This window comes from Phalaenopsis equestris, unplaced genomic scaffold, assembly GCF_001263595.1.
Source record: "Phalaenopsis equestris unplaced genomic scaffold, ASM126359v1 Scaffold000065, whole genome shotgun sequence".
In the NCBI taxonomy this organism is placed as follows: Eukaryota; Viridiplantae; Streptophyta; class Magnoliopsida; order Asparagales; family Orchidaceae; genus Phalaenopsis; species Phalaenopsis equestris.
In genome coordinates, this window is record NW_018164507.1 from 424,116 (window position 1) to 450,685 (window position 26,570).

General features: G+C 35.0%; 2 protein-coding genes across 10 annotated transcripts in view; both read left to right on the forward strand.

Moving 5' to 3' along the window:
• Positions 1 to 20,139, forward strand: part of LOC110019649 — a 73,602-nt gene extending 53,463 nt beyond the window's left edge. For 3 of the 9 annotated variants that reach the window (XM_020717396.1, XM_020717399.1, XM_020717398.1), the window contains 4 exons: positions 4,769 to 4,849; positions 5,335 to 5,573; positions 6,569 to 6,608; positions 19,479 to 20,139. In XM_020717396.1, the coding sequence (XP_020573055.1) occupies positions 4,769 to 4,849; positions 5,335 to 5,573; positions 6,569 to 6,608; positions 19,479 to 20,006 (888 nt within the window). In that variant the 3' untranslated portion in view covers positions 20,007 to 20,139. The remainder of the gene's footprint in view (positions 1 to 4,768; positions 4,850 to 5,334; positions 5,574 to 6,568; positions 6,609 to 19,478) is intronic. The other 6 variants (XM_020717405.1, XM_020717400.1, XM_020717406.1 and 3 more) reach the window with 4 other exon arrangements.
• Positions 20,140 to 21,439: 1,300 nt separating this feature from the next.
• Positions 21,440 to 23,619, forward strand: LOC110019646 (LIM domain-containing protein WLIM2b-like). The gene is made up of 6 exons (XM_020717393.1): positions 21,440 to 21,560; positions 21,693 to 21,896; positions 22,031 to 22,130; positions 22,426 to 22,454; positions 22,560 to 22,649; positions 23,362 to 23,619. The coding sequence occupies exons 2-6, from the start codon at positions 21,759 to 21,761 to the stop codon at positions 23,611 to 23,613; spliced, it is 609 nt and encodes a 202-aa protein (XP_020573052.1). The 5' UTR covers positions 21,440 to 21,560; positions 21,693 to 21,758; the 3' UTR covers positions 23,614 to 23,619.
• Positions 23,620 to 26,570: the final 2,951 nt, after the last annotated feature.

Here is a 26,570-nt window from a genome sequence, read left to right on the forward strand (position 1 = left end):
GATGATTTGTTGTGTTTCACAAAACATACACAATCAAATACCTTTAATTGGAGGATCTCACTATTTTCTTCTTTCAATATCTGACAAAGACTTCCAATCTAACACTCTAGAGGGCATTCTGTTGATCAATTAAGCCGCTGTCAAAACTCCTTGCCACCATAAGTGCTTTGGGATATTCATCGTGATCATGTTTCGGGCTACCTCTAGAAGATGTCTATTCTTTTTTTATGTTACTTCATTTGGTATTGGTGTGTATGTAGATGTGGTTTGATGTTGTATCTCTTGGGCTAACAAGTATTCTCTAAACGTCTTGTTGGTTTGCTTTGTCTCATTATCAGATCTAAATACCTTCATTACTACACTGTATTGAGTTTGAATCGTCATGTGAAAGACTTTAAAGCGGGCAATCACATCATCTTTGTTTGTCATCAAATATAATCAAGTTGCATGATAAAAATAATCAACGAAAGTCACAAAATATCTAAAACCATTCATCAAAGTTATAGAACAAGATCATCATACATTTGAATGTATCAAATCAAAAACACGAGAATTTCTATTATTGAAACAAATATAAGAGCTCCTGGTATGCTTACCAAACTCACAAGCATCACACATAAGTTTATGTTTATTTGTCCTTTCATACAAATGCGGATACAAACGATTCAATTGACTAAATAAAGAGTGTCTCATACAGTTGTGATGCAGCAACAACGCATCATTCATATTCTTCCCAAATCCTTCTACTCCAACACTCTCTACCATGGATGTCAAGATAGAGCCCATCCCCTCTCTGTCAAAGTATCAGAGTCCACTATGCCACGTGTCAGTCCCAAGTCTTCGGCGAATTCACTTCCCTTGAATGATTACCTTTGGAATATCAAACAAAACAACACATTTTATTTGGTATATAATGACAACAATGGATAAAAGGTTCACTAAAAATGAATGAGCATGTCAAACATTGGACAAATTCATAGAATTCATACACCTTATTGTACATGTACCAACTATAGGTTGTGTTGTGTCATAAACAGTTTGGATGCTCTCTGAAACTGCTAGGTGATTATAAGAGGAGAACTCTCTAGCAGTACCTGTTACATGTCGAGATGCACCATAATATATTATTCATTCTGGTGATGTTGTGGTGGAACTAGCGGTAAAAGCATGTGTATCATGAGTACCTTTGTCAGAGTGAACATAATTAGCAATGTTACCCCTTGATGGTGACGTGGTGGATACCTTCTCAGCGCCATCATCTACGTTTTCTACTTCCTCTTCAACATTTCTAAAAACTCATATTCTTTATCGGCAAAGATCACACCTGTCTCTTTCTTATCCTCTCCCACCATCAGATTTGCCCGATAGCTCTCTCTTCAACCTCTTCGACCACCACGACCACGATTAAGCCCACCTAAATGTCCATGTCCACCTCCTTCTCTCTCTCCATAAGTGGCCTAGGACAAATATTGCTCAAATAGCTAGTTATAGCACTTGTGAGTCTCCCCCTAGAAACTTGTCTTTCCTGAGTCTGAGGCAATCAAAGCTGACCGCGTGCCTGGAAGTCCACTCGACTCAGAGTGTAGCCTCATGCGACTCTCATCATGTATCGTGGCAACGATGGTCTCATTGTAATAAATATTGAATGGATCGTTGCCTGGGCTAAGAGGACCAATTTCCTCTAATCAAAGGTTGAGTTCAGAGGAATAAAAAACTGCATAGTTCTCATCTATGCAAAAATTTTTCTTTTCTTGCACCCTGGATCACCATAGTTCGACATAGTTCATAAGTGATCAAGATCTTGTCATAGCTTCTCCAGCTCTATGGAATATTCTTGAATCGATTTATCACCCAATACCACCGTCTTTGTCACGCTGAATCTGGTATACCCTCATGTTGTTTTCAATCTCATCATAGGTCCTTTTTAGCTTTGCTCGGATGTCCTTACCTTTTGAACGTCATCCACTGATGAGACAATTGATGGAACCATCAAATTGAGAAGCCAAGTATAAAGTAAGGTGTGTGTGGGTCCTCCACTTATCCTCCTTTGCATATTCATCCTCTAGCTCAACCTTAAATCCCATCAGATATCCCTCTAATCTCTTCTCTACTAGAGCACGACGCGACCAACTCAACTACGTGGACAGTCTATCAAGCTTCATATCCACAATAGGAAGATCTAAATTCACCCACATTGGAGCACGTGCTGAGGTAGTGGTTCCCGTCGAGATACTAGCTCCATGTATGAGCCCGATCCAGACCTTTAGAACCGAAAGTTCTATCTTTCCTAGAAGCTCTAATCATTTACCTCCTGCACTATTTCTTTCTCCTAACAGTCTCAATCACTATTATCCAAATCTAGACCACACGTGAATTTGATCCTTCACGTCTGTGCCCTGCTATCACTTCTGGCCTTCCCTCTCTGGCTAGCTCTAATCGAGGCTGCTTCGTGAGGATGATGCAGAAGGAAAAAGAAAATGGGAGTTTTGGGTCTCTATACCTCGCGATCCCATCGCACGATCCCATCGTTGTTTTTCCATTCATCTCTAATAGCGGTTAAATCGTGGAAGGAAAAGGAAAATGTGAGTACAGGGCCACTGTACCTCGCGATGCTATCGCTCAATCCCATTGTTGGACTTTCACATTGCGATCTCGTTGTTGCCTTCTCAGCTAGCTCGCAATCGAGGTGACGGGTTCGACAAATGCGATCCCACTTGCATACTCCTCATGGATATCTTTGATCGCCAATTCCAACTTGTCGGATTGAGTAGCAGCCACGACTAGGTTAGGGCTCGAATACCATATAGAAAGAAATGCTTTGAAGAACTTCATTCTATTCATTGATGATTTGAGCTTCTATAGAGCCTTACAACTTTTTTATAAATAACCCATAGACTTTTTCTATATTTTCTATTTACAATTAGATATAAATCTCAACACTAATCATGGCGACCAACACGGTAGGTGATAGGATCAAATCTTTCTCCTGTGAAATGCTCTAATTTTTTGTAGTTTAAAGCTCGGCATGTTTCTACTAGAAAATGTTTGGGGCATTTACATACATAGCACACAATTCTTATGCAATTCTTATGACAATTCTTATGTATTTACATATCTCACTTCTAAACTTTCATATTTACACACATAGCACTCAATCTTTAATATCATATAAAGAAATGGATGCATACCAAACTGCGCTATGTATGTAAATATGAAAGTTTGTGTGATATATTTACATACCTAAGTGCGTACATGCATACATATTTATGCATTCATATTTATCCCTTATATTTAATACATTTTGTAATATTTTCTTTATAAATATATTTTTATAAGTTTACTATGGATGACAAGCATAATTAATAATGTAACATATTTTGTAAAATTAATAAATTTATTGTGCTTACTTGAAACTCAACTCAAACTCAAATATTGTCGACTTAAGTCGAAATTAGATTAAGTTAAAAGTGAAATATTTGATTTTGAGTTTAGGCTGACATGTTCAAATTTGGCTTGATATCACTTCTATACTTTGCCAAGCAACTCAAGCCTATTTTCCACTTTCTTTTTTCAACCGGAGATGGTTTTATTTTATAGCACATTTAGTTTGCTACGTGACACGGGAATGCTCCCGCTTTGGACGTGGGATGCGAGCTGCCACTCCCCCTGATCACGGGAGGCGGGCCAAAATAATACTGTTTTCATTTTTATACTTTATTTCCTATTATTCTTAATTCATTTTAGTCCTTTCATATAGATATGTGTTGTGTCAGAGTTTATAACTTAGGAAAGCCATCGGTGTCCCAGTTTCTCCCTCCTCGTGCTATATCAAAGATGAGAAGGTGCTCCGGCTATAGGTTGTCCTGAGGTTGTGTGTATCTCCTATTTCCCTAATATCTGCAACCCTTCCCCTTTCAAATACTTCCCTTTTCCTTGCTGCAGTTTCCGTAGGCAGCAGCATTCCTGTCTTTTTCCTGCAGACCAGGCACTCGGCCATCTATTTTCCTCATTCCAGCTGCTTATCCTCGCTCCCAGCCACCTCTCCTTTGCTGCTACAGTCCGGAACAAAACTTCTGGGTGCCTTTCCTGCAGTCCGGCCCACTTTCTTTTATACAGCTGCCTGGGACAGCAAGTGGCTGATTCCTCGCTGTCATTTTTCCACTGATTTTAGCCAGCCAACCCCCACTTTTTCCTACCACAGCTAACCGCAACTTCCCATTCCTCCTGCAGCCATCCGCCGCCTCGCCACCCTCCTCCTGCCGTTCACTCACCAAATCCGACCACCACCTTTGGATAAAGTTTAGTTGTTTTTGTTTGTGTTTGTTTGTGTTTGTCATTGTATTTCTCTTTCAAGTATTATTGATTGTAATCATATATTTATTTTTGATAATAATATTTATTATTTTATTATTGTTTGGTTAATTCCAGTATCACTACAGCTCTTTAGTTCAATCTATAAAATATTCTTGAAAATAACAAGCTCCTAACTATTCTACTACTGTCTACAACTCATTAGCGAACCTTTCTTTTACGGTAGAGCTGCTTCTCGCCAACCTTATCCACAGCCTTCTGAGGAGCTTGGATGGTTCCCAACACAATCTAAACTCTTTAATTTTACTACACATTTTAAATCTCATTTCAATCAATTTAAATAAAGCTTCTTATTGCTTACCGTCAGTTTCTCTTTAATTTTGCCGCACTCATTTTAAAATGTTCATTTCTATCAATTTGGGTATTTTTGCGCGCTTCTAACTCTGATGATTTCCAGGAATGCGGATGGAAAGGCTGGGGAGAGATATCTTATGGAGGATATAAATGTCTACTGCGTGCCGAGGCAGCAGATTTTCTGGTTAGTGAATTTGATTCATGTTGTTATCATTCAGTTTAAAAAGTCATAATGTTTAATGTTGCTGGAAAAGCTCTCTGTGCATGTTAAAATGGTTTCATGTAGAAAACTACAATCCTATTCATAAGATTATGAGCAAAGTGTCAAAGAAGTCTCCTGACTTTTTGCAAGAGGGTATTTAAGTCCTAGAGTTTATAAAAGTATCAATTTAGTTCCCAATTTTTTTTTTAATATGGGCTGAAATAGTCCCCAAGGAGTCACTTTTAACCCCAATTTAAAAACTATGGGGACTAATTTGGCATTTTATAGACCATGGGACTAAAATGGCCCCATATAAATAATTGATGGACTCTTTTGGCTCTTTACTCATAAGATTACAGTGATTCTTGAATTGTTCGTTAATAGTCCCATAATCTTTCATGGTATTTCCTTGCAGATTGAATTGAGCTGGCTCTGTTGGCTAACACCACATTTAAATTCTTCTTTAGGTCAGGTCATGGATTGATGAGAAGTACCCTGGAATTAAAGATTCCATTATTTCTTACATTATTGGATATGACAGCCTGAAAGCAGCCTGCAGTAGTAACAGAAATTCATCGTCAGAGCAATTAATGGAAGTAAGGCTTCGTATGGATGGCTCGTTTAAGCTGAAGGAGCATGCCATTCACTTTGTTGAAGAGTTCATGGCTCTCTACACAAATGGGCCTGCGGGCGGTGGAGGTATCAGGTTAGTGGAACGTGTATTGTGTGTTCTGTTTTACATTTTTTTTTTAGGGAAATTTACATCTATAGTACACAATTCCTATGTATATTTATATCTCACACCTACACTTTCATATTTACATTGATAGTTCTTTGGTGCTTTAAATCTATGCATGAAAAGGTACATTTCACTTCTAAAAAGTGCTAATTTTGTTATTTTTGATGTGATATGAAAGATTTGAGTGCTATGTGCATAAATATAAAAGTTTAAATGTGAGATATGTAAAGTCATATAAATTGTGCGCTCTTTATGTAATGCCCTTTTTTTATAAATTGCATCAAATTTTAAAGCCTTAGGTTTCAATTAGGTACTGCTTAGGTCAACTCTACTATTTCAGTATTAGATACCCGGGGTTTAAATAAGCTTGAATTAGATCCATTAATTTTTCTAAAACAACAAATTTACACGATGAATTGTTTTGCTGTGTGCTCTTTTATTAATATTTTCATATGCGAAGTGCTGCACTCACCTAAAAAATTAACTCAGTGCCGCATCAAGATTTTTCCTCCGAGCAAAGGTGCATGGCACTCTTCCCGTTGTGATTGAGTCACTTAAAAGATGGACCCCAAAAATTTTTTTGTGGAGATTTTTTTAATACTCTTTTCATAGAACTTCTTAATTTGTACTTTTATTATCTCATCCTCACTCTTCTCAAGTAAAATGAATGATTAAACTTTGTAGACGTCGTTCAAATAGCTGTTCACTTGCACCAATTCTCACACCCAACACCCCCCCCCACCCACACATACACACTCATCTTCATACTTTTTATTTTTGGGGCATTTACAATACATACCACGTAATTCTTATGTATTTGTATATTTAACACCTAAATATTCATATTAACATGAATTGGATGAATGAATTAATACAATATGTTGTATTTGTTTTTGCAGAATAATTTTCCATATATAAAATCTAATTATATTATATATGAGTTTTTTTGTTGTGAAATGCAGCACTGGGCACAAAAAGGAGATACTTCTTCTAAAGGAGCAGGTATGTTACCGCATACATGGCTTGAATGAATTTTTATGAATTTTGCTTCTTCATTGTAGTTTATTAGCGACAAAATAGACCAGTACTATGTTTTGAAGGCAATGAATTAAATAATTATAGAGATGCTTGAAGTAGCCTACATGTCATTTTGGAGTTTAAGAGTTTGGGTGGCTCCATTACCCATGAAATATATATTGTATGATCGCCTACAATTATGAAGGAAAACTAGTGGAATTCCTTAAGGCAAATTAATTCTTTAATCTTAATCCTTTATAGGTTTAAGCACTCTTAAAATCATTCCTTGATAACAATTAGCCATTAGTATTTCCATATACTCCAATATGTAGATGTCTGTCAATCGCCAGATTGGAAAAGAGATATTTGATTTAATATAATATATATAATTTTAAAAAGTATTTGCTTAATTTTAAAACTACGAGATCGAACCGATCTCATATAGATAATAATTTAAATAAACGAGCACAACACCGTAAGTGATACATCTATCCCGAGGAACAGACATAATTACTTACTGGTGAGGCTCGATTAAATAATTTATGCCACCCGTTTTAGTCTGCGAACCTTTATGTTGACCGACAAGTTCCCCTATCTAAATTGAAAGGTTAGATAGAGTTTATATTATCTGGGTTCTTAAAGTTTCCTATAAGGGCAAACCCCTATAATTAATTACATCTTAAATAACCGAAGTCACCTAAGAAAACTCTCAATTTAGATCAGAAAATATTGTCTTCAAGAATTTCAAAGGGTGAGACTTTTCAAAGATCCGACCAAGGAGTGTCAAATGGGAAAGTCTCAAATTTGGAACATTGTTATGTAATCCAAAGGAAGAGAAATTAGGGGATGTCATGAATCCTGAGGAAAATCTCGGTGACTTCCCAAACTATCCTATGGTTAGACTTCAATTTCGGAGAGATATTATTAAATATTACATCCTGTCATTTATTATTATTTATGACTTATATTTGTGTGACACAGTCATACAAATCGTCTGGAAAATATGAGGGTTTACGTTGTATCGAACGACAATCTCGGAACCTAAAGCGAGTTAGGGCTTAGATGACACAGTCTGGCTGTGCAAAGATCTAAAAGATAAAGTGAGGATTTATGTCCCGCCAGGTAAACCACCTCGAAATCTTATGACTTGTTTAATTCTAAGGAAAAGTTTGTTGTTGCTAACTCTCTCTCGAAGTTGATTTTCTGTTAATCCCTATCTTGCTGCCCACGGTATTAGCTCAAAGCTCCATGTCGTAGGAGTTTCAAGTTCAATGTTAAGTTTAAATATACATGCAATTGTTGGGTCTCAAGGGCCCGGTGTACCTCCTGACGTATGTCCTACTGTTCTCTACCCAAGGAGTTTAACAAGTGCATTAAAGTAAGTAATGCAATAAAGAAAACAACAAATCACAGGAAGCTTAAACAAATTGCTAGAAAATCCAGTATAAGAAAATCATAATAAAAAAAAAACACGAATGAGTAAAACAAAACACGATGTCACGCATAAAGAACCAGGAGTATGTGACTTATATGTGACATTAAAAATGTCCCCAATTGTTAGGAGGTCCCCAATTGTCAGGAGGATTTGAGTGTAAGGCTCAAACTTAAATCTTGGAGCATTGAGTTTCACTGTAGGTTAAGTCATGGCGGAAATTTCACTACTTGATTTAATTAAAAGGAAGTAATGAACCACATCTTGATGTATCATTATGTCTATCATTTTAACTAACTTATGAATTGAGGTCAAATGCGTAGTTTCATCATTCATTCGAAAATTATGTAAATGAACAATCATCTAGGGTGTGCTCATAAAATTTATGAAGCCTACACTTTAACCTGTGCTTGAAATGATTTAAGGTTTTTTACCCAATTAAGTGTTTTCCAACTAATCCTCAAATAATTTTTTAAGTGTTTTTTAAATAATTAAATTCTCATTTTTGACTTAACCATAGATAAAAAAAAATATAACAAAAGCTAGTTAACAGAGAAGGAGGCCGACCCACTTCTAGAAACACCAGCTAAGCAAAGGCAAAACCGCAAGTGAATCGGCTTAAAGGCGTTTAAATTTTTTTCAAAATGATGATCAAATCAATCTCAAAAGGTGCGTAAAAACCTCCAAAAGTCAGTACTTTAAGTGCCCAAATCGATGTATAAAAGCCTCCAAAAATCTTCTCAAATTGACACAAATATAGAGTAGAAAATAGCCATTTAAAATTTTGATGGTATATATTTAAACATTGAAGATTAACTGATAGATATGTAGATATAAAATCTGAAATTTTATGTTTGAAGCCAAGTGTTAGAAATGTAAATATATGAGAATAACAAAATAATATGTAAACTTAGATCCACAAATCAGATTTATATAAGTGCAAGTGTTGAGATTTCAAAACTAGCAAACCTACACTTCAAAATTTAGATATTACATGTGTAGATGCTTAGGGATGATGAGGAACAGCGGACATACATTTGTTTTACATTTTACATGAGTATGCAGGGATTCTGAAAAATTCTGCGCATATACATACGAAATTTAAACGCTATATATGTAAACACATAATTAATTGAGAAAATTGCCTACCAAAGCTTTCATATTAATGTACACATGGCATTCAGTATTTTAATCTCATGCATAAAAAGATATCTTTCACAGTAAAAAGATGGAGGCACCTCCTATGCGATATTAAAGATTTGAGCGGCATAAATGTGGAGAGACAAGTTTTATCTGCATACCACATAAATCATATGAATTCCCATATCTAACACCCAAAATTTATCTCATCATTCTACCCGTTTCGATAGTAATATAAATTGAGTGTCGCATATGTAAATATGAGAGTCTAATTAAGATATATAAGTGCATAAGAATTGTGTTGCGTGTGTGTGAATATCCCTTAGCAAAAGAGAATAAACCCTTTTTTTTTGTGTGAAAACAATTGGAACTATATGCCCAGAATATAACTTTTTCATGGACAAAACTTATAAAGGAATCCCAAATATCTAATTCCTCTTCAACCCTAATTGTACCGAACTCCAAAACAACAAATTCTTCAACGCCAAGTGTGTGTGTATATATATATATTCATTAACGCCAGGTATAGCAAAACCTAGAATACACAACTCTTCTGTAACACCAACTATACAGAAATTTAGCATATCTATTCAGCTTTTCATTATCGTGCATATATGCAAATACTCAAGAGATCCAGTGGTACGCATGTAAATCTGACCCAGAAATGCAACCTAGGTGTTAGAGATGTAAATGTATATAAATTGAGTGAAGTGAATATAAATCAGCTTTAAATCCACGTCAAGTTTGAGGTAGAGGCTATCATATATGAAATTACTTGAACGATACAAACCACCATCTCCTAGGTAAAGCTCCAAACATTGCGAATGCCCAAAATTTTCAGACTTCTCCTAAAAACGGAACCACCGCTTTTTCAGATTCCTAAAAAAAAAAATGTCAAAAACTTCAGATTTTCACAAAGAGAACACCCAAGCTTTCAGATTTTCACAAAGATATAGCACCAAAGCTACAATTATTAAGCACCACCATGAGCTAAGAAAACAGAAAATCCATTCATTACCCAAGCCGGTCGAAACAAATTTCAGAAGATAGAAGGAAATGATTTTCCATTTTTCTACATCCTCCAGCAATTATATGATAGCAACTATATGGCCCTTTCTAAGCATGCTAATATGGGGGTTCCAATGCATTTAATCATGTATATCAGTAAAGCAGTGAAATAGAGAGCAGGTAAGGAATGTAGGCTGCCCTAAAAGTTCCAAAGAAACCATCATTTAAGCATGCTAAGCAACAAGTGAGGTGATTTTATCGAATGACAATCCTTTGTCCGAACATAACAAACTACCAAAAGAGAAACAGGGACAACTTCCAAGCTTCTGAGCAACATAAACCCAAATCATAAACATCTCAGACTTTTCTAAATGATGTTTTCAAGGATTTCAAAACTTCATAAAATAAGGCTTTCAAAATTTTGAACTGCATAAACCTAACTACTTATCTCATGCACACCAAGCAACCAACAAGAGCATTAAACGACCAGAGAAAGAAAAAGAGGATTACCTCACTTGAGCTTTACCCACAGAATTTCCAGAAGACCTCAATCACACACAAGATGAACCGGACAGGGAGAGTCCAACAACAACCCAAAATTTTGGCAGCACCTCCCCCTCTCCAGAATTTCGGCCAACCTTAAAATCCTTCCCCAAGTGGGGTATTTATAGTAGAAGAGGGAGGAGGAAGAATACATTCACCTAGCTGGGCGGTGAGCCGAGCGCGACAAGGCACGACAGAGAGCGTGGCGGGTAGAGAGCTGGAGCGCGACAGGGAGTAGGTGGAAGCCTTACCAGAGCATGAGGGAGGGGACCTCAGGCCGATCCTTCGCGAGGAAGAGAGGGGAGCTCGGCGAGGAGAAGGGAGGCTCGGTTGGGTCGGTTTCGCGAACAGGAGAGGAAGGGGCGGACGTGCGTAAGTGAATTAAGGATTAGGGATTTAGGAATTTTAAAATAAGGATTTTTTCTTTTTTTATTTAAAACATCAAATTTCATATGATTTATTTGTGCGGCGCCTTAGCAAAATAGGTGTCCTTTCTAGCTAAAATCGACGTTTTGTAAAATCGATGTTTTGTGCGCGTCGACGAGGTCCATTTCGTCATCCGGGGTCGTCCTTACAACTTCGTCGACGGTCGGCAACTTTTTCGGCGATCGAGACAAAAATGCGTCGAATTTGATTTTCGTCAAAATTTTGGTTCGCGATCGATCGTTTCAAAAATTTATTTAAATTTTTTATAAATGACAGCGCGGACGATGCGAATTGTGGTAATCGAATATGTCGACAGTTTGAACTGCGAAGTTTGTGCGCGCGAATGTGCAAATTGTGCAAAAGGCAATCTTATGGCTTAAATGTCCTATAGACAAATTGTGCAAAAGGCAATCTTATGGCTTAAATGTTCTATAGAAACTCATTTCGAGTTCCCTCATGTTAGTTTCAACCTTCTATGTGCTAGAGGTCAAGGACCACACATGCGAAACTCCAAAAGAGTAAATAGGTGATTTGGATTTATAAAATGAGATGTGCCCCATCACTAAGGTTCTAAGATAGTAAAAAAGAAGGATCCTAAGGCTAGTCCCTAAATCTTAAGAAGAAAATTAGACCTTACTAAAAATGAGGTCAACAATGTCTGCCAAAACAAATCTAGAAGAATTAAGCTTTTTGAATGTCCGTTCTCAGGTTTATACCCTCGCTTGTGGAAAGTCTGATAAATTTATTGCTATAAATAATGATGTTGAAACTTTTTTATCAAATATTGTTATAGTTAGTATTATATTAAAATGTTATCTTATATGAAGTTTTTTGTTCTAGTAACCTAGAAATTTGTTTTAAAGTTGATATTTGATAATGTATGGCGTTCAATTGTTATGATATCAAGTAACAAAATTTTTTGTTTTGTTTTTTTTTTTATGATATTGTGATAAATAATCATGCTATATAATTCTAGTAAGCTATGGGATGTTGTCAATTTTGGGAACAAATTTTTTATAGGTGAAAAAAGATTATGTTTCCAATAAAATAAATGGCTATTGTGGATCTTGGACTAATGCGAGTGCTCTTGTTGTCATTCGGGGAGAAAAAATAGATGGGGATTTAGAATGCCCATTAACAAGTAGTGAAAGAAAGAGAGAGAAGATGAATTGAAATCGAGTAATGGAGTGAGGAGGAGATGAACGAGAGATAGTGGTGAAAGATTGCACGTGTAAGTGTGACTCGCAAAGGTTACAAGCCATAGAAGTACGAACGGGTGTGTGTAGGTGAGCGGTGTAAGGGAAAGAGCTACCCGTGACGAGTTATCGAGCTTGGCGTGTTGGCAAATTTTATGTGACACCAAAACTTCATGTAAATTTTGAGCGCAAGGGGGGATGTACAAGCAAGGCTTGAAGGTTTGATTGATTTTAGGTAAATTTTAATTAAATAATTTTTAGTTGGTAGAAATCTAAAATTCATTTAAATATTTGAAGAATAACGAGGAAGAAGTGGAACATTACTGGATGATTTCTCATAAAATCAAGCCGATATTCTAAAATCTAAGATGTAGTGGCATTTTTTTATTTTTTCTAGTTGTAATATTTTATTTTGATTCAATCATTATTTTATAATATTAAATATATTGATATGAATGTTGTAAGTTTTTATACATTATTTATAAGACATATTTACTTTATAATGAATGATATTAAAATGTGAAGTATATGGATTGCATAGAATGCTTGTATGTACATATTGATTAATAAAGTTCATTCGTTTATGTTACTAGCTAGAGATACTAAGATATTTGTGTAAGTAAACTGTTAATTTGAAAAAATATATTGATATTGACGTATCTTAATTGGTGAAATTTTAGACGGTGCTTCTATGATTAATGTAAATTGTATAAATAAGATAAAATGTTGTACTATATGATAGAATGTTCTAAACATTCTTAAATAATCATAAGTGAATAATAAATTCTTAATTATGTTTATACTGATTCAATATGTTTGGCTAACATGAATGTTTTTTTTTTTATCTATTGTGTTATTGTAGTTTAGAAGTACTATTAATCATTGACTTGTTCATAGCTCATCATATTTTAAACTAATATTTTCAAGTTTAAATGTTGAGTTAGAAAATGATTGAATGTAGGAAATATTTATAGAAGCACAACCAAAATAGTGAAAGACAATTTTATTCATGATTTTTTTTATGTTGATTTAAATTTTATCTCATTAGTAGCTCTTTTGATTATTTGGATGATCACTTATATTAGATAGTGATAGAAAATTTTTTCCACCGTCTATTCTTCTATTCTCGCTTTGGTAATTTCAAACTCCCATGCTGGGCCACGACAGAATATTTTTCTACAGTTCTGTAGAGAAAAAGATTTATTTCTTAAGTATGTTTATAGTTTATTCAAAGTATGAAAATATGAACTTAGTGTCTTTGCAAGCCAAAGTTGTGCAACATGCATGATTGATTTTTGTAGATTTGTTAGGTTAATCGGTTTATAATAAACTTGATCCATTTTAATGCCCTTTGTATTTATTAGTGAATATTTGTTGAACCCCATTTTTGGTTCACAATACAATATGATCAAATGCGACAACGATGACAAAGAACAATTGGTAATAGTCTTTCCACCTTCCTTAACGCAATGTCATCACCGATGTTATTTTTTCAAAATTTCTCTCCCCCTTTTCCCCCCTCTGCCCCCTCTCAAACTCAGTCTTTATTCTTCTCTATTTACCCCTCCACCTCCTGCCTCTTCTCACTATCTGTATCTTCCTCCATCTCATTCTCTTTCCATATCTTTGTCTCTGTCTCTGTTCCTATCTCTAAATTTATCTAATTCTCTCCGTCACTCCTCTTACCGTCTCTCTCTCACTCTCTCTCTCTCTCCCTTTCTCTCTCAAATGGAATTAAAAAAAAAAGTAAAAAAAAAGTAAAAATGGAGAGAGAGAGAACCAAATAATTTGTGGATTTCGACCTTATCAGATTTAACAATTTTTTTGCCTCGTGCACACGAAGGTATGAAGTGCAAAATTGATCTTGTTAAATCGCCAAAGATGAGCACATATTTTTTCCTTTCTTAACTCAGCTGGGAAGTAGTGTATTTGAAAATTTCTCATGTAAGTGAATTATCGTATTTGACTTTCTCTTTATGTTTAAGGGACAAGATACGAACCACCAAAATTAAGTACTAATGTGCATCTTTTTTGATGCAGGAGATAAATTCATGCTAAAAAATTTCATATAACTTTGAAGCCTCGTATAGACCTATTATTACATATTGGGATTATAGGACTTATTCGTGGTGTTTACAGCTCTCATGCACACTTTTCCTGTCATTTTGGGCAAGCCCAGGATTCTGTCATTGCCTCCTATGTAAGGGGTAATGGTAGAGGGCTGCCAAAATTCAGATTAATAAGACACTAGCGGGATAAGATTAAAATGACATTCATGGGACAAACACAAGACAAAAAGGAATTAAATGCTAAAATTCATAATAAAAAATGAAAATAAGGTGAAATGAAGAATGTTAATGATGAATGAGAACAAAATTTCTAAACAGGGGGGCGTAATAGTGGACGAAAGAAACTAAAATAGGGTTTGGAAGGGACTTGCAATGAATTTGACAACTCAAACATGAGCCGGGCAAAACTTTCTCACCACACCCAAACTTTCAAAACTTTGAAGAAGATAAAAACTAGTATAGCGGGAATGAACAAAGGGTTGGCCTCTATTTATAATATTAAAACTAACTTCTTGCATGGTCCGCTTAAGTAAATTTCAATCACATGGATAACAATTAACACCTTAAAGTGCATAAAAGATTTTAACTCAAAGTTCGCCACCAAATACATCATACATGCATGCAAGCTCACAAAGATACATCATACATGCATGCAAGCTCACAAAGATAGTCCTCAAGAAATTCAAAATGAATTATTGCATGCATCCCAATGACAAAATAATTGTACAAACAACAAACAAATTCACAATAAAATATGTAAACTTTCAAGTCATGCGTGCACAATGAAACAAGTTTTAAATTCAATTAAAATATCTCAAAAATTATGCTAATCATTGCCAAAAAGTGTTCAAATACATCATCAATATGCACTAAGAAGTATGTAAATGCATCACTAAGGTGCGTCGGAGATCATGTTTTCACTTCATTCAGTATTTTTAAGGGTCTATTTGGGGCAGCCACAACTTATTAAAAAGCGGCTGCGCAAAAGTTGTAGAAGAGCTGAACATCTGTTTGTTTTTTGCAGTTTTATAACTGATGTGCTGCAACTATTTCTGAACAAATAACTTTTCTGCTCCTGTACAATAGTGCTTTTTATAACCGAACCAATCATGCTAGCACGTTTTATATTTGAAAGCAAATATCCAGTTTGAATGTTATAAAATAAAAAATGAACAGCTCACAAAACAGTGAATAGCACGAAAATCAAAATTAAAAATAATGTTACTAAAATAACGATTAATAATATGATAATATTATTTTTAAAATGCAATTGGTTAATGTCACAAGATAATTCGTACTCCAACAAAAGTCTCTATGCCTAATCACTATCGGCGGTGGAATCCTCGAACTGATCCGTCCACCTAAAGAAGTCACAATTTTTTGTTCTTCTCCTTGGACACTTATAAAACTCTCTCTCATAGCTCACCTATAAAACAGTCGCGAAGTACGTAGGGAGCATTGCAGTTCACAGTAGCAGTACAATGCTCTAGAAGTATTGGAAGTCTTTGAGTTCATCTTTTCTGAAAGTTTAAAATCACAAAGTGCAAACTCTTATATCAAAATTAGTAATAAAGAATAGTATAAATACTCAATTCAAGTTTTATGAAATTGTGAGGTCTCAGAGAACATACTATAAGTCAACGAATCTACCACCACAAGAAGATAGTAGATCTTATAAAAAAGGGGTTCTTACTTGTTTTTAAACCACGTAATACGGAGTTCGTATGTGTTATATATGCATATTATCTCAAAGGCCATCCAAGTCATACGACTAAGAAAAGAGAGGTACTTGGTTACCTTCATGGCGATTGCATGTGTGCAAGAACAAATAACAACTTATAGGTCATCTAGAAGAACTCATATAGTTGAATATATCATCATAGACCTCCAAATCAAAAAATAAAAAATGTAATAAAAATTTACATTACATTTTATTCCCTCGGTTGCCTCACAGACCATCCAAGTGGGAAGAAATTTATGCAAAAGAACGGGAAACAGAAGACACCCTACATTGAAATTCAAAATGGGCATTATTGCATAAACTATCAATACAATAAATAATAAACGTTTTCACAACAAATTGTAAATAAAGTAACACGGAAACAAACAATCGCTTTATGCAACCGCCAAAGATGACGTTCGTAATTCACTCTCTCAACTCTATCATCTCTTCTGCTTCTTCCCATCCTGACTACAAGTTTCAGGCAAATCACTTTCAGCCTGTGATAAAAATTGTCTTAGGCAATATTCATATGCTTCAATAGAGACTTGTGAATGATCTTCATCAGCTCTATTGAAGTCAATGTGCGTGACAAATACCTACAAAGTAATAGAAGATTAAGATCTTAATGTATCTGAAGAATAAATACAATTGATTAAAGGACTAGACGTTTCTTAAATTCTCACCTTCAATTTTTCGGCCTGCCATTCTTCCGAAGTATCAATTGTTTACTTTATCGGATCTCAAACCAAGCCCGTGAATCCTCTCTTTAATTCTCTCTAAAATTTTCAATCCTTTTTTGATTGATCCCAATTATTTTTTAATTGCATTCTATCGTATTCACTTTCTCTGTTTTCCTTAAACTTTTTTATAATATTTTATCAACCCTTTTTGTTAAAATAGGTTCTTGGCATATTTCCCAATTCCATCTTCTTAAAGCAGAGGTCGCAAAATATTAGTTTGCACCTTTATTATACATAGCGGATGAACTAATTTCTTTTATCGTAATAATAGTGATATTGAAAAGAAATAATCAACAAAAATATTTGTCGAAAAAAACAAAAACTTTCATTTAAGATACCACAACTTGAAAATGTAAATGAAAGGAAACATCGCCACAAAATCACTACCACGCCACACAACCACATCACTAGCACTATCAATATATCATCACCACCACCACATCAACACCACACCATTACCGCAATACCAACACCACTACCACATCAACACCACTACCACACAACCACCACAACATCACCACTGTCACCACAACCACATTACCAACAACAACACCACCAAAATCCCTTTATCACCACACCATCACCTCCACACCATATTACCACCATTACCACCACTACCAACAGTAACACACCAACACTACCTCAGCGACACTATGAGTGATATTGAAAAGAAATAATCAACAAAAATATTTGTCGAAAAAAACAAAAACTTTCATTTAAGATACCACAACTTGAAAATGTAAATGAAAGGAAACATCGCCACAAAATCACTACCACGCCACACAACCACATCACTAGCACTATCAATATATCATCACCACCACCACATCAACACCACACCATTACCGCAATACCAACACCACTACCACATCAACACCACTACCACACAACCACCACAACATCACCACTGTCACCACAACCACATTACCAACAACAACACCACCAAAATCCCTTTATCACCGCACCATCACCTCCACACCATATTACCACCATTACCACCACTACCAACAGTAACACACCAACACTACCACATCGACACTATGACACTGCACAATCACTAGCACACCACACAACCAACACAACATCGCAACCACCACCATTTTAAAACCCAATAACACCACACCATCACCTCCACAAAACGCCATTACCACCACTTCCGCACCACACCAACACAACTACTACACCATACAACCACCACAACATGACTACCACCACCACCAACACCACAATACCACATCTCCTCACCACACCAACAGCACACCACCACCGCCATCACCACCACCACCATCAACCCATCGCAACCACGCCATCACTAGCATAGCTGATTGAGCAAGACTGGGCGACCATAATCTCGGGCAACCACGACGAAACCATTACCACAATTTCGGGCAACCACCACAATTCATCGCCATAAAAAAATTTGGGCAAACCCACAATGCACATTGCAACATCACCGCCATAAAAAATCACAAGCACTATTTCGAACAACCACCACAGAATCACAACTACCACCAACCGGATAGCACCATCAACCGAATAGCGCACATAGCACAGAGCACAAGAAAAAAGGGGGCGATTACATATAGGACACCCAAAGCATTGCTATTTACAAATCAAGCATCTTCTTTGATTCATTTTTCAAATTCTCACTCAAATATCATAGGACATGATAAAACCCAAACCCATATTTTTCATTTTAATCAAATTCATAATGGTTTGATCATTTTAAGCGAAAATGCATCGGTTTCATAGTTCAAAAAATCACCTGGGTGCTTGATTTGTAAATAGTAATGTTTTGGGTGCCCTTTATGTAATTATTTCAAAATTAAATTGCAAATTCCCAACCTCAAAACTTCAAAACTTCAAACCGTAAATCAGAAAGTCATAATTAAATTGCAAATTCCCAACCTCAAAACTTCAAACCGTAAATCAGAAAGTCACAAATCACAAACAGTAAGCCACAAATCGAAAATTAACTCCAAAACAAAGAGATATATGATGGATCATACTGTGGGAGGACGGAGAGCACAATAACCAAATAGAGTCATAGATCGGAGGGAAGATGGAGAGGAGAAATGCAACATGTTGCCACTGGATAGGGGAGTGAGAGAGGCGCAAGAGAGACAGGCGAGAGATGCGTTACCTTAGGGCAAAAGAAATGGTAGAGTGCAGAGAGCAGGTCACGGGGAGGTGTTACTCGGGGTAGCGACGTAATAAAATAGCGAAGAAATGCAAGTCGCGGGGTTGAACCGCAGCTCACGTTTAACCTAACTTATCCCACAACGTCAACGTTCCGTGGTTTCCAAACAGGTAATCCGGCATTTTCAAAACACACCGTGCCGAAAAGCTGCCTCAAATGTGCCCAAGTCCCGCCATTCCATAGGATTCAACTAATTCAAGAAATTTTTTCACAAATCTTAAATCGTAAAACAAATAACCCAATAATTTATCAGGATTTAATAACATTTAACAGATGTAATTCCAAACTATTTTCAGGACTTACTAACTCATACTCGATACTCGAGTTATATCCAACTTGCATCTAAACAGCCCCTAAATAACCCCCATCTTTATTCAGGTTGACCGCGAAAAAGTCTTCTGGCGAACAGAAGCAAGGAGATCCAATATTTCATCCATACCCAACCATCCAAGAGAAAAGAGCAACCAACTCACCATTCCAAAGAAAAATTATGTCAAAAACCACCCTACATCCCCTGAACCAGCTCCATCAGGAAAGAAGATCCCTCTCTATCAAATTGCTCACAGTAGAGCAGGAGACAAAGGAAATGACTTGAACTTCTCCATTATCCCACATTTCCATGGAGACATTGTGAAGCTAAGATTAATAATCACTCCTGAATGGGTAAAAGGAGTTGTCTCATCTCTGCTGGATTTCTCTCCTTTCTCTAATCCCATGGTTACAGATCAGAAAAGTGAGCAGCTGGAGCAGGTGATTGTGGAGATATATGAGGTCAGAGGAATACATTCTTTGAATGTTGTGGTCCGGAACATTCTAGATGGCGGCGTCAATTGTTCTAGAAGGATCGATCGACATGGGAAAACTGTTTCTGATCTTATATTGTGTCAGGAGGTTGTGCTGCCATAGTCATGAATACCAGTGGTTGAAAGGGATTTAAACTTTAGAAAAAAAAAATTGTTTGTTGATTACTTTTGTAAAATCTCTTCTGCATTGGGTTACATTCTTTTTTTTTTCCTGTATAACATTTGCAACTTTAATCACTCTTTGATTCTATTTTGGGATTTCTGTATTTTTTATTTTCAATAAAATATTTTTATTTAGGAAATTTACAAGCGTACCACACAGTTCTTATGTATTTATGTATCTACCACTAAACTCTTATTTATTTACATATGTAACACCTAAACATTCATATTTACATGCATACCCCTAAACTCTTTAGCATCAAATAAACAATGCCACAGCCACTACTTTCCTAAAGTAAAATACACCTCTTCATGCATAGGTTTATGATATTAATGTACTATAAGTGTTATAAATACAAAACAATGTTATGAGCTCCTACTCGCTCTAAATAGTAGTTCTAGAGGAAGATGGAGGGAGAGGCTTAAATTATGAAACCTATTTTGAGACCCAACTAATATATTATTCATGTATCATACTCATTTCTGGGGGGCGTTTGCATATATACCACTTAACTCCTATCTATTTGCATAACTAACACTAAAATTAATTTTTTTTTACATTTATACCATCCAAAATTTTCATTTTTATCACATAAAAAATATCATTACTTCAACTTTTAAATGTACAGTAACGTTGCATTTGTGTAAAGATCGAAATTTAGGTCGGATATGTAAATTCATAAAAATTAAGTGGCATGTATGCAAATACTCAATTTTTTTCCTTTTCTCCCAAATGTATCGACAGCCCAAAAACGATATGTAAATACATAGAAATTAAGTGGCATGTATGCAAATCTTCAATTTTTTTTCTTTTTTCTCCCAAATGTATCAACAGCCCAAAAATGTAGCACATATCTACACTAACAAACTGTCAAAATATAAATCCAACGGTGCACTTGACCAACTCTGAACTCCCACATTTGGAAAAAGATAATACAGAAGAGGCTGAATCATTATTAACAATAAATTAGCTTAAAATATTCTGATTATATTTTTAAAATACTAATAAAAATATAAAACTAAATTAATTTCTATAAATGTATATATATCACATCCTAATTTCTAAATAATAATAAAAATTATACTTTTTTTATATAATTTAGTGATAGTTGATTTTTTTTTTTATATATTATGACAGATTTACAGAAAATCAATTGTATAAATAAATATAAAAATTCAAATATTAGTTGTGCAAACCCAAAATATTTAATGATATGTATACAAATTATACAAAATTCTGATTTTACAGTGCATCAAAATTCTATGTTTGTCAATTTTAGTAAAATAAAATTAAAAATAAATAAAAATAAAAATTCAAGTTTTGACCAATCTTTATGTTGGGCAGCTCACTTCTTCCTACATTTCCTCCCCATCTTTCACTCCACAACAGACCAAAACTGAAAAGCTAACGGTGTTAATTTCTTCTTCTTTACCCTCTCCCTGTATCGCTCTCCTTCATCGCCGCTTGCTCCCATCATTTCAAAAGCCAAGGAAGGTCTCACAAAAAACCTCTCTTTTTTCCATTTTTTTTCTAAAAGATTCAATTTTTAATGACTTTATCAGCACTCAATCCGATTTCAATCATCTAACGATCACTTTTTTTTCCCTCTGATTTTGCTTTTTGTAGGGATCAGAGGGCGTGTGGATCGATCTTCCTCTTCTGCTCCGCTTTTGAAATACAGGACTTCCTCCCATGTCGTCGTTCATTGGGACGCAGGATAAGTGCAAGACGTGCGGGAAGACGGTTCATTTTATCGACCTGCTCATGGCTGACAGTGTAGCTTATCATAAAAGCTGCTTCAAATGCACCCATTGCAGCGGCACTCTCGCTGTAAGTATTCATATTTCTCTTTTTATTTGGAAAATTTTTTTATTAGGTTTTCAGAATATAAATTTATGAATGCTGAAAGAATCATTATATAGTTAATTTTTGCAGAAAAATGATTGCTTTTGTATTAATTTCAGATGTATAACTACTCATCCATGGACGGTGTGCTGTACTGCAAGCCCCATTTTGAGCAGCTCTTCAAGGAAACTGGCTCCTTCTCCAAGAAATTTCATAGCCGTTAGTCTCTCCCTCCCTTTTTTTGAAAAAAATATTACGTCGTTACTCATTTGCGAGTCTAATGATGGGATTTCACGTGTCAAGTAGGTTTCACTGGTCAATTTCAATGTATTACTAGAGTTTATATGCATGAGATTTCTTGTACAATGCTTTATAACACGTACAATACTATTGTACATTGAATTCACATGCATAAGAGCTCTATACATAATATTCTTTCCTCCACCTCTCTCTCGCTCTTGAATAGTACAATTATCTGCTTCTAATATGACATGATTTGGTTTTCTGTGTCCAGCAAGCAAATCAGCAGAGAAACTTGAATTGGTGAGTTTAATAAACGAAAGAACTGATCGTCTATTTTTCTTCTATGCTTAATTATTGTTATTAATTGATATTAATTAGTAAATTATTTAATATTTATAATTACAGAGCAGAGCAGCAAGCAAGGTATCACAGATGTTCTCAGGAACACAAGACAAATGTGCTGTATGCAAGAAGACAGCTTATCCTCTAGAGAAGGTTTGACCTCTCTCTCTCTCTCTCTCTCTCTAAATTACATACATATTACACAATTGTAATGTATTTACAAAATTAAATTTTGATTTTTACATTTATAATCAACACTCAAATATTTCATATCACATGCTCCAAAATAATCACTATTATTAACTTTTTGCTTCTTTTCAAGCATAAATAAAATGATATAAGATATTTGAATTTCGATCTCTTTTAATTAGAGTAATTTCAAAAATTGAAAGATATTATTTTGAATTAAATGCAAAAATATATATTTATTAAAGAAAATACACTGCATACGTTTATAAATACGAGTACTTAGAAAATGTAATTTAAATACTTCGTAAATTAAATTTAATTTTTACAAATCAACCGTCATTTTCCATCTATTTTTCAAATTCTCATTGAAATATCAAAATTCATGATAAAACTCCAACCCATGTTTTTCATTTTTATCAAATTCTCAATGGTTTTATCATGTCAAATGTAATTGCATCTGTTCCATGGTTCAAAAAAATCAATTGGGCGATTAATTTGTGAATATCAATATTTTGGATATTATTTAATTATAAAAATTAGTTATAAAATGATCCTCAAATAATTGCAGTAAAATAATAAATGATGATGATATATGAAAGTAAGAGAAACAAATTAAGATGAACTTCTTACCAGCTAAATATTCTCTCTCTCTCTCTGTCTCTATCATATTCTACAGTTGAATGTGGAGGGAGAATCATACCACAAGACCTGCTTCAAGTGCTCCCATGGCGGCTGCACTCTCACACCATCGAGCTACGCAGCGTTGGACGGCATTCTTTACTGCAAACACCATTTTTCTCAGTTGTTTATGGAGAAAGGAAGCTATAACCATCTCATAAAAACTGCTTCAATGAAGAAGAAGGAGGAGGTGGAGGCCAACCCAGAACAGGAACCACCTCAACACCCCCAACACACACAAGATCAATAATATATAAGCCCCTTTTTTTCTATTTTCTACTTCTTTTTCTTCTGTGTTTTTGTTGCATTTTTTATTTTTTCCTTTAATTTCATTTTCTTTATCAATTCATTTGTTTTGTTGTTATGTTAGTGAACTGTAATTTTCTTATCACAATTCAAAATTTGGGTTCATCAAAAGCTAAATTTGTTTTACTTTGTTTTTTATCTTCTTTTTCGATAAAATATTGTTCATATCATCATTCTCCCATTACTAATAATATTAGTTGTTATATAAAACATGGATCAATGATAAAACCGATGCAACAATTTTCGGAAGGAGGGGGGGGGTATATATGGAAATACAAAAGAAGTTTGTGTGATGTATGTAAAAATAAAATTTAAGAGGGGGGGGGCGTTTGTGTGATGTATGTAAAAATAAAATTTAAGAGTGAGATATGTAAATCCATAAGAAATTTATGTTATGTACGTAAATACGAAATTTAGGTGTGAGACATGTAAATGCATAGAAATTTGTGATATCTAAAATTAGGGTGGAGTTTAGCTAGTGTTTATTTTCTTTGGATTTGTGGGCTATAGGTTTCGTGTATGATGTGTAGGTGGCCTAAGGTTTCAAATAGGTTGTGTAATGTGTAAGTGCATTAATCTATAGAGTTACATTTATAGTGCAGATGAATATACAAAGATTAAGATCGTGGACGAACAACATATTATATCCTGGAAGAAAAGAATTAACTAGTGAGTTTATTGCTAGTGTTGAAGAGCCTATGCATGCCCATACTGCATGGACATGTCTAAAACATTTACTTTAAAACATAGAAGAAAAAATTTCTGGTTTGATTGTGATTGAAGGTTCTTAGCATGTGATCACCCATTATGGAGGAATAAAGATGCATTTTTTTCAAAAATAGAGTTAAAAAATAAAGTCTGCCCCTAAGGATTAGTGGAAGTGATATACTGCAGATGATTAGTGAAGTTTTGAATATCATTGAGAGCCCCAAATTAGTCTTAAGTTGTCTTCTAGATTACAGTTACGCATAATTGGATGAAGCAGAATATTTTTTGGATCTTCTTTGCTGGAAAACCAATATGATTAGACATGATCTGAATGTTATGCATATTGAAAAAGAAAAATTGATAATATATTTAATATTGTTCTTGATACCAATGGAAAAACAAAAGATAATATCAAAACAATAATGAATTTGAAAGAGTATTGCAAGGAAAGGAGGTTAGAATTGCAAGAGATAAATGCAGGTAAAGTAATAAAATCAAACCTACTTATTGTCTCATATCGAATCAACTAAAAATAATCTTTAAGGAGTGCGAGCAGCTCCAAGAGAGACAGATGGAGATGACTAGCTAAGCCTTACCTTCTGTCAGCAGTGGTAGTCATTCTACCTCTATGCAGTTTGATTTTGAGTTGTGGATGCAGACGACAGGAAAAAAAAAGAGGAGAGTGTACGATCTCAGAGCAAAGAGAATGACATTTGAAGCCGAGCATTCTCGAGCAGCTGTGGGTGGGCTAACTCGTTACAAGCTCAACATGAGAAGCTTTCTAGGCATGTGACGATGATGAATGAAGAGCTCTGATAGGTGCGCAAAGGACAACAACTCATTGCACATAGTCTAACATGTCTGATAAAGAGTTTTGATTTCTAGAGTGAGTGATACATGCATCCGTTTGATGAGGAGGAGGATCATGATGATGAAGATTATGTTTTTTTTCTAAGCTTGATGATGTTCCCCTAGTATAGGGGCTGACTATATGTTTTTGTCATTTCATTATTGTACGAACTTTTAGTCTATTATGTTGTGAATTATGAGCACTTCAATCCGTTTATATTTAATCTGATTTGGTATCATGATATGTATGTTGGAGATGTTTTTATGAGTTGTGATGATAGATAAATATTATATTATATTGATTGTATTTATCATATGCAACTATGTAGAAATTTAATCGTTTTTTTGTATTTTTTTTGGTTTCTTACGTGTTAACGTCGGATTAACAACCAACTAGCGGTAAGAGTGATATAACATATCTTATTTACAAACTTAGCACACAATTCTTATTTATTCATATATCTCACATCTAAATTTTTATATTTACACAAATAACATTCAAATATTTAACATTACATTTTAATCTTTTTTTTAAGTGACATATATATTTTCATGTATAAATTTAAAGCACCAAAATGATATGTATATAAATATGAAATTTTAGGTGTGAGATATGTAAATTCATAAGAATTGTGTCCTACATATGTGAATTTTCCATTTCTTGGTGCTTAGCTAGCTGGTTAGGAATACTCTGTGCATGATTTAGAAAATCGGTCCAGACTGTTCGATTCGACCGGTTCAACCGCGAACCCATGGGTGGTCTGATTTGAGCTGGCTTAATAACCGCACCTGCATTGAACCAGATTGAACAGACATCGAACCAGGTTGAACCGGGTTTGACTGGCAAAAGCTTTGATTGAAAACATAAGGTGGACCCGGTATGGGAGTTTCCAATGGAGGGAAAAGACATTGGAAAATAGAAACCAATAGATGGAGTTTAGGAAAGTTCTTAGTATCTTTCAGCAGATAATAAATAAAGTTTGGTGAAATAAATGATTATAATTTCTGAGGCGTCTTAACACCCGCCCCTGCATTGAACCAGATTGAACAGACATCGAACCAGGTTGAACCGGGTTTGACTGGCAAAAGCTTTGATTGAAAACATAAGGTGGACCCGGTATGGGAGTTTCCAATGGAGGGAAAAGACATTGGAAAATAGAAACCAATAGATGGAGTTTAGGAAAGTTCTTAGTATCTTTCAGGAACCAGATTGAACAGACATCGAACCAGGTTGAACCTGGTTTGACTGGCAAAAGCTGGTCTGTTTGATTGAAAACATAAGGTGGATCCGGTATGGGAGTTTCCAATGGAGAGAAAAGACATTGGAAAATAGAAACTAATAGA

What these genes read in the sequence shown, in the direction of transcription:
- LOC110019646 (XM_020717393.1), top strand. Translation starts at nt 21,759, where the DNA reads ATGTCGTCGTTCATTGGGACGCAGGATAAGTGCAAGACGTGCGGGAAG. An exon ending in ATTGCAGCGGCACTCTCGCT is followed by an intron (nt 21,897 to 22,030) that starts GTAAGTATTCAT and finishes TATTAATTTCAG; the next exon opens with ATGTATAACTACTCATCCAT. An exon ending in CAGCTTATCCTCTAGAGAAG is followed by an intron (nt 22,650 to 23,361) that starts GTTTGACCTCTC and finishes CATATTCTACAG; the next exon opens with TTGAATGTGGAGGGAGAATC.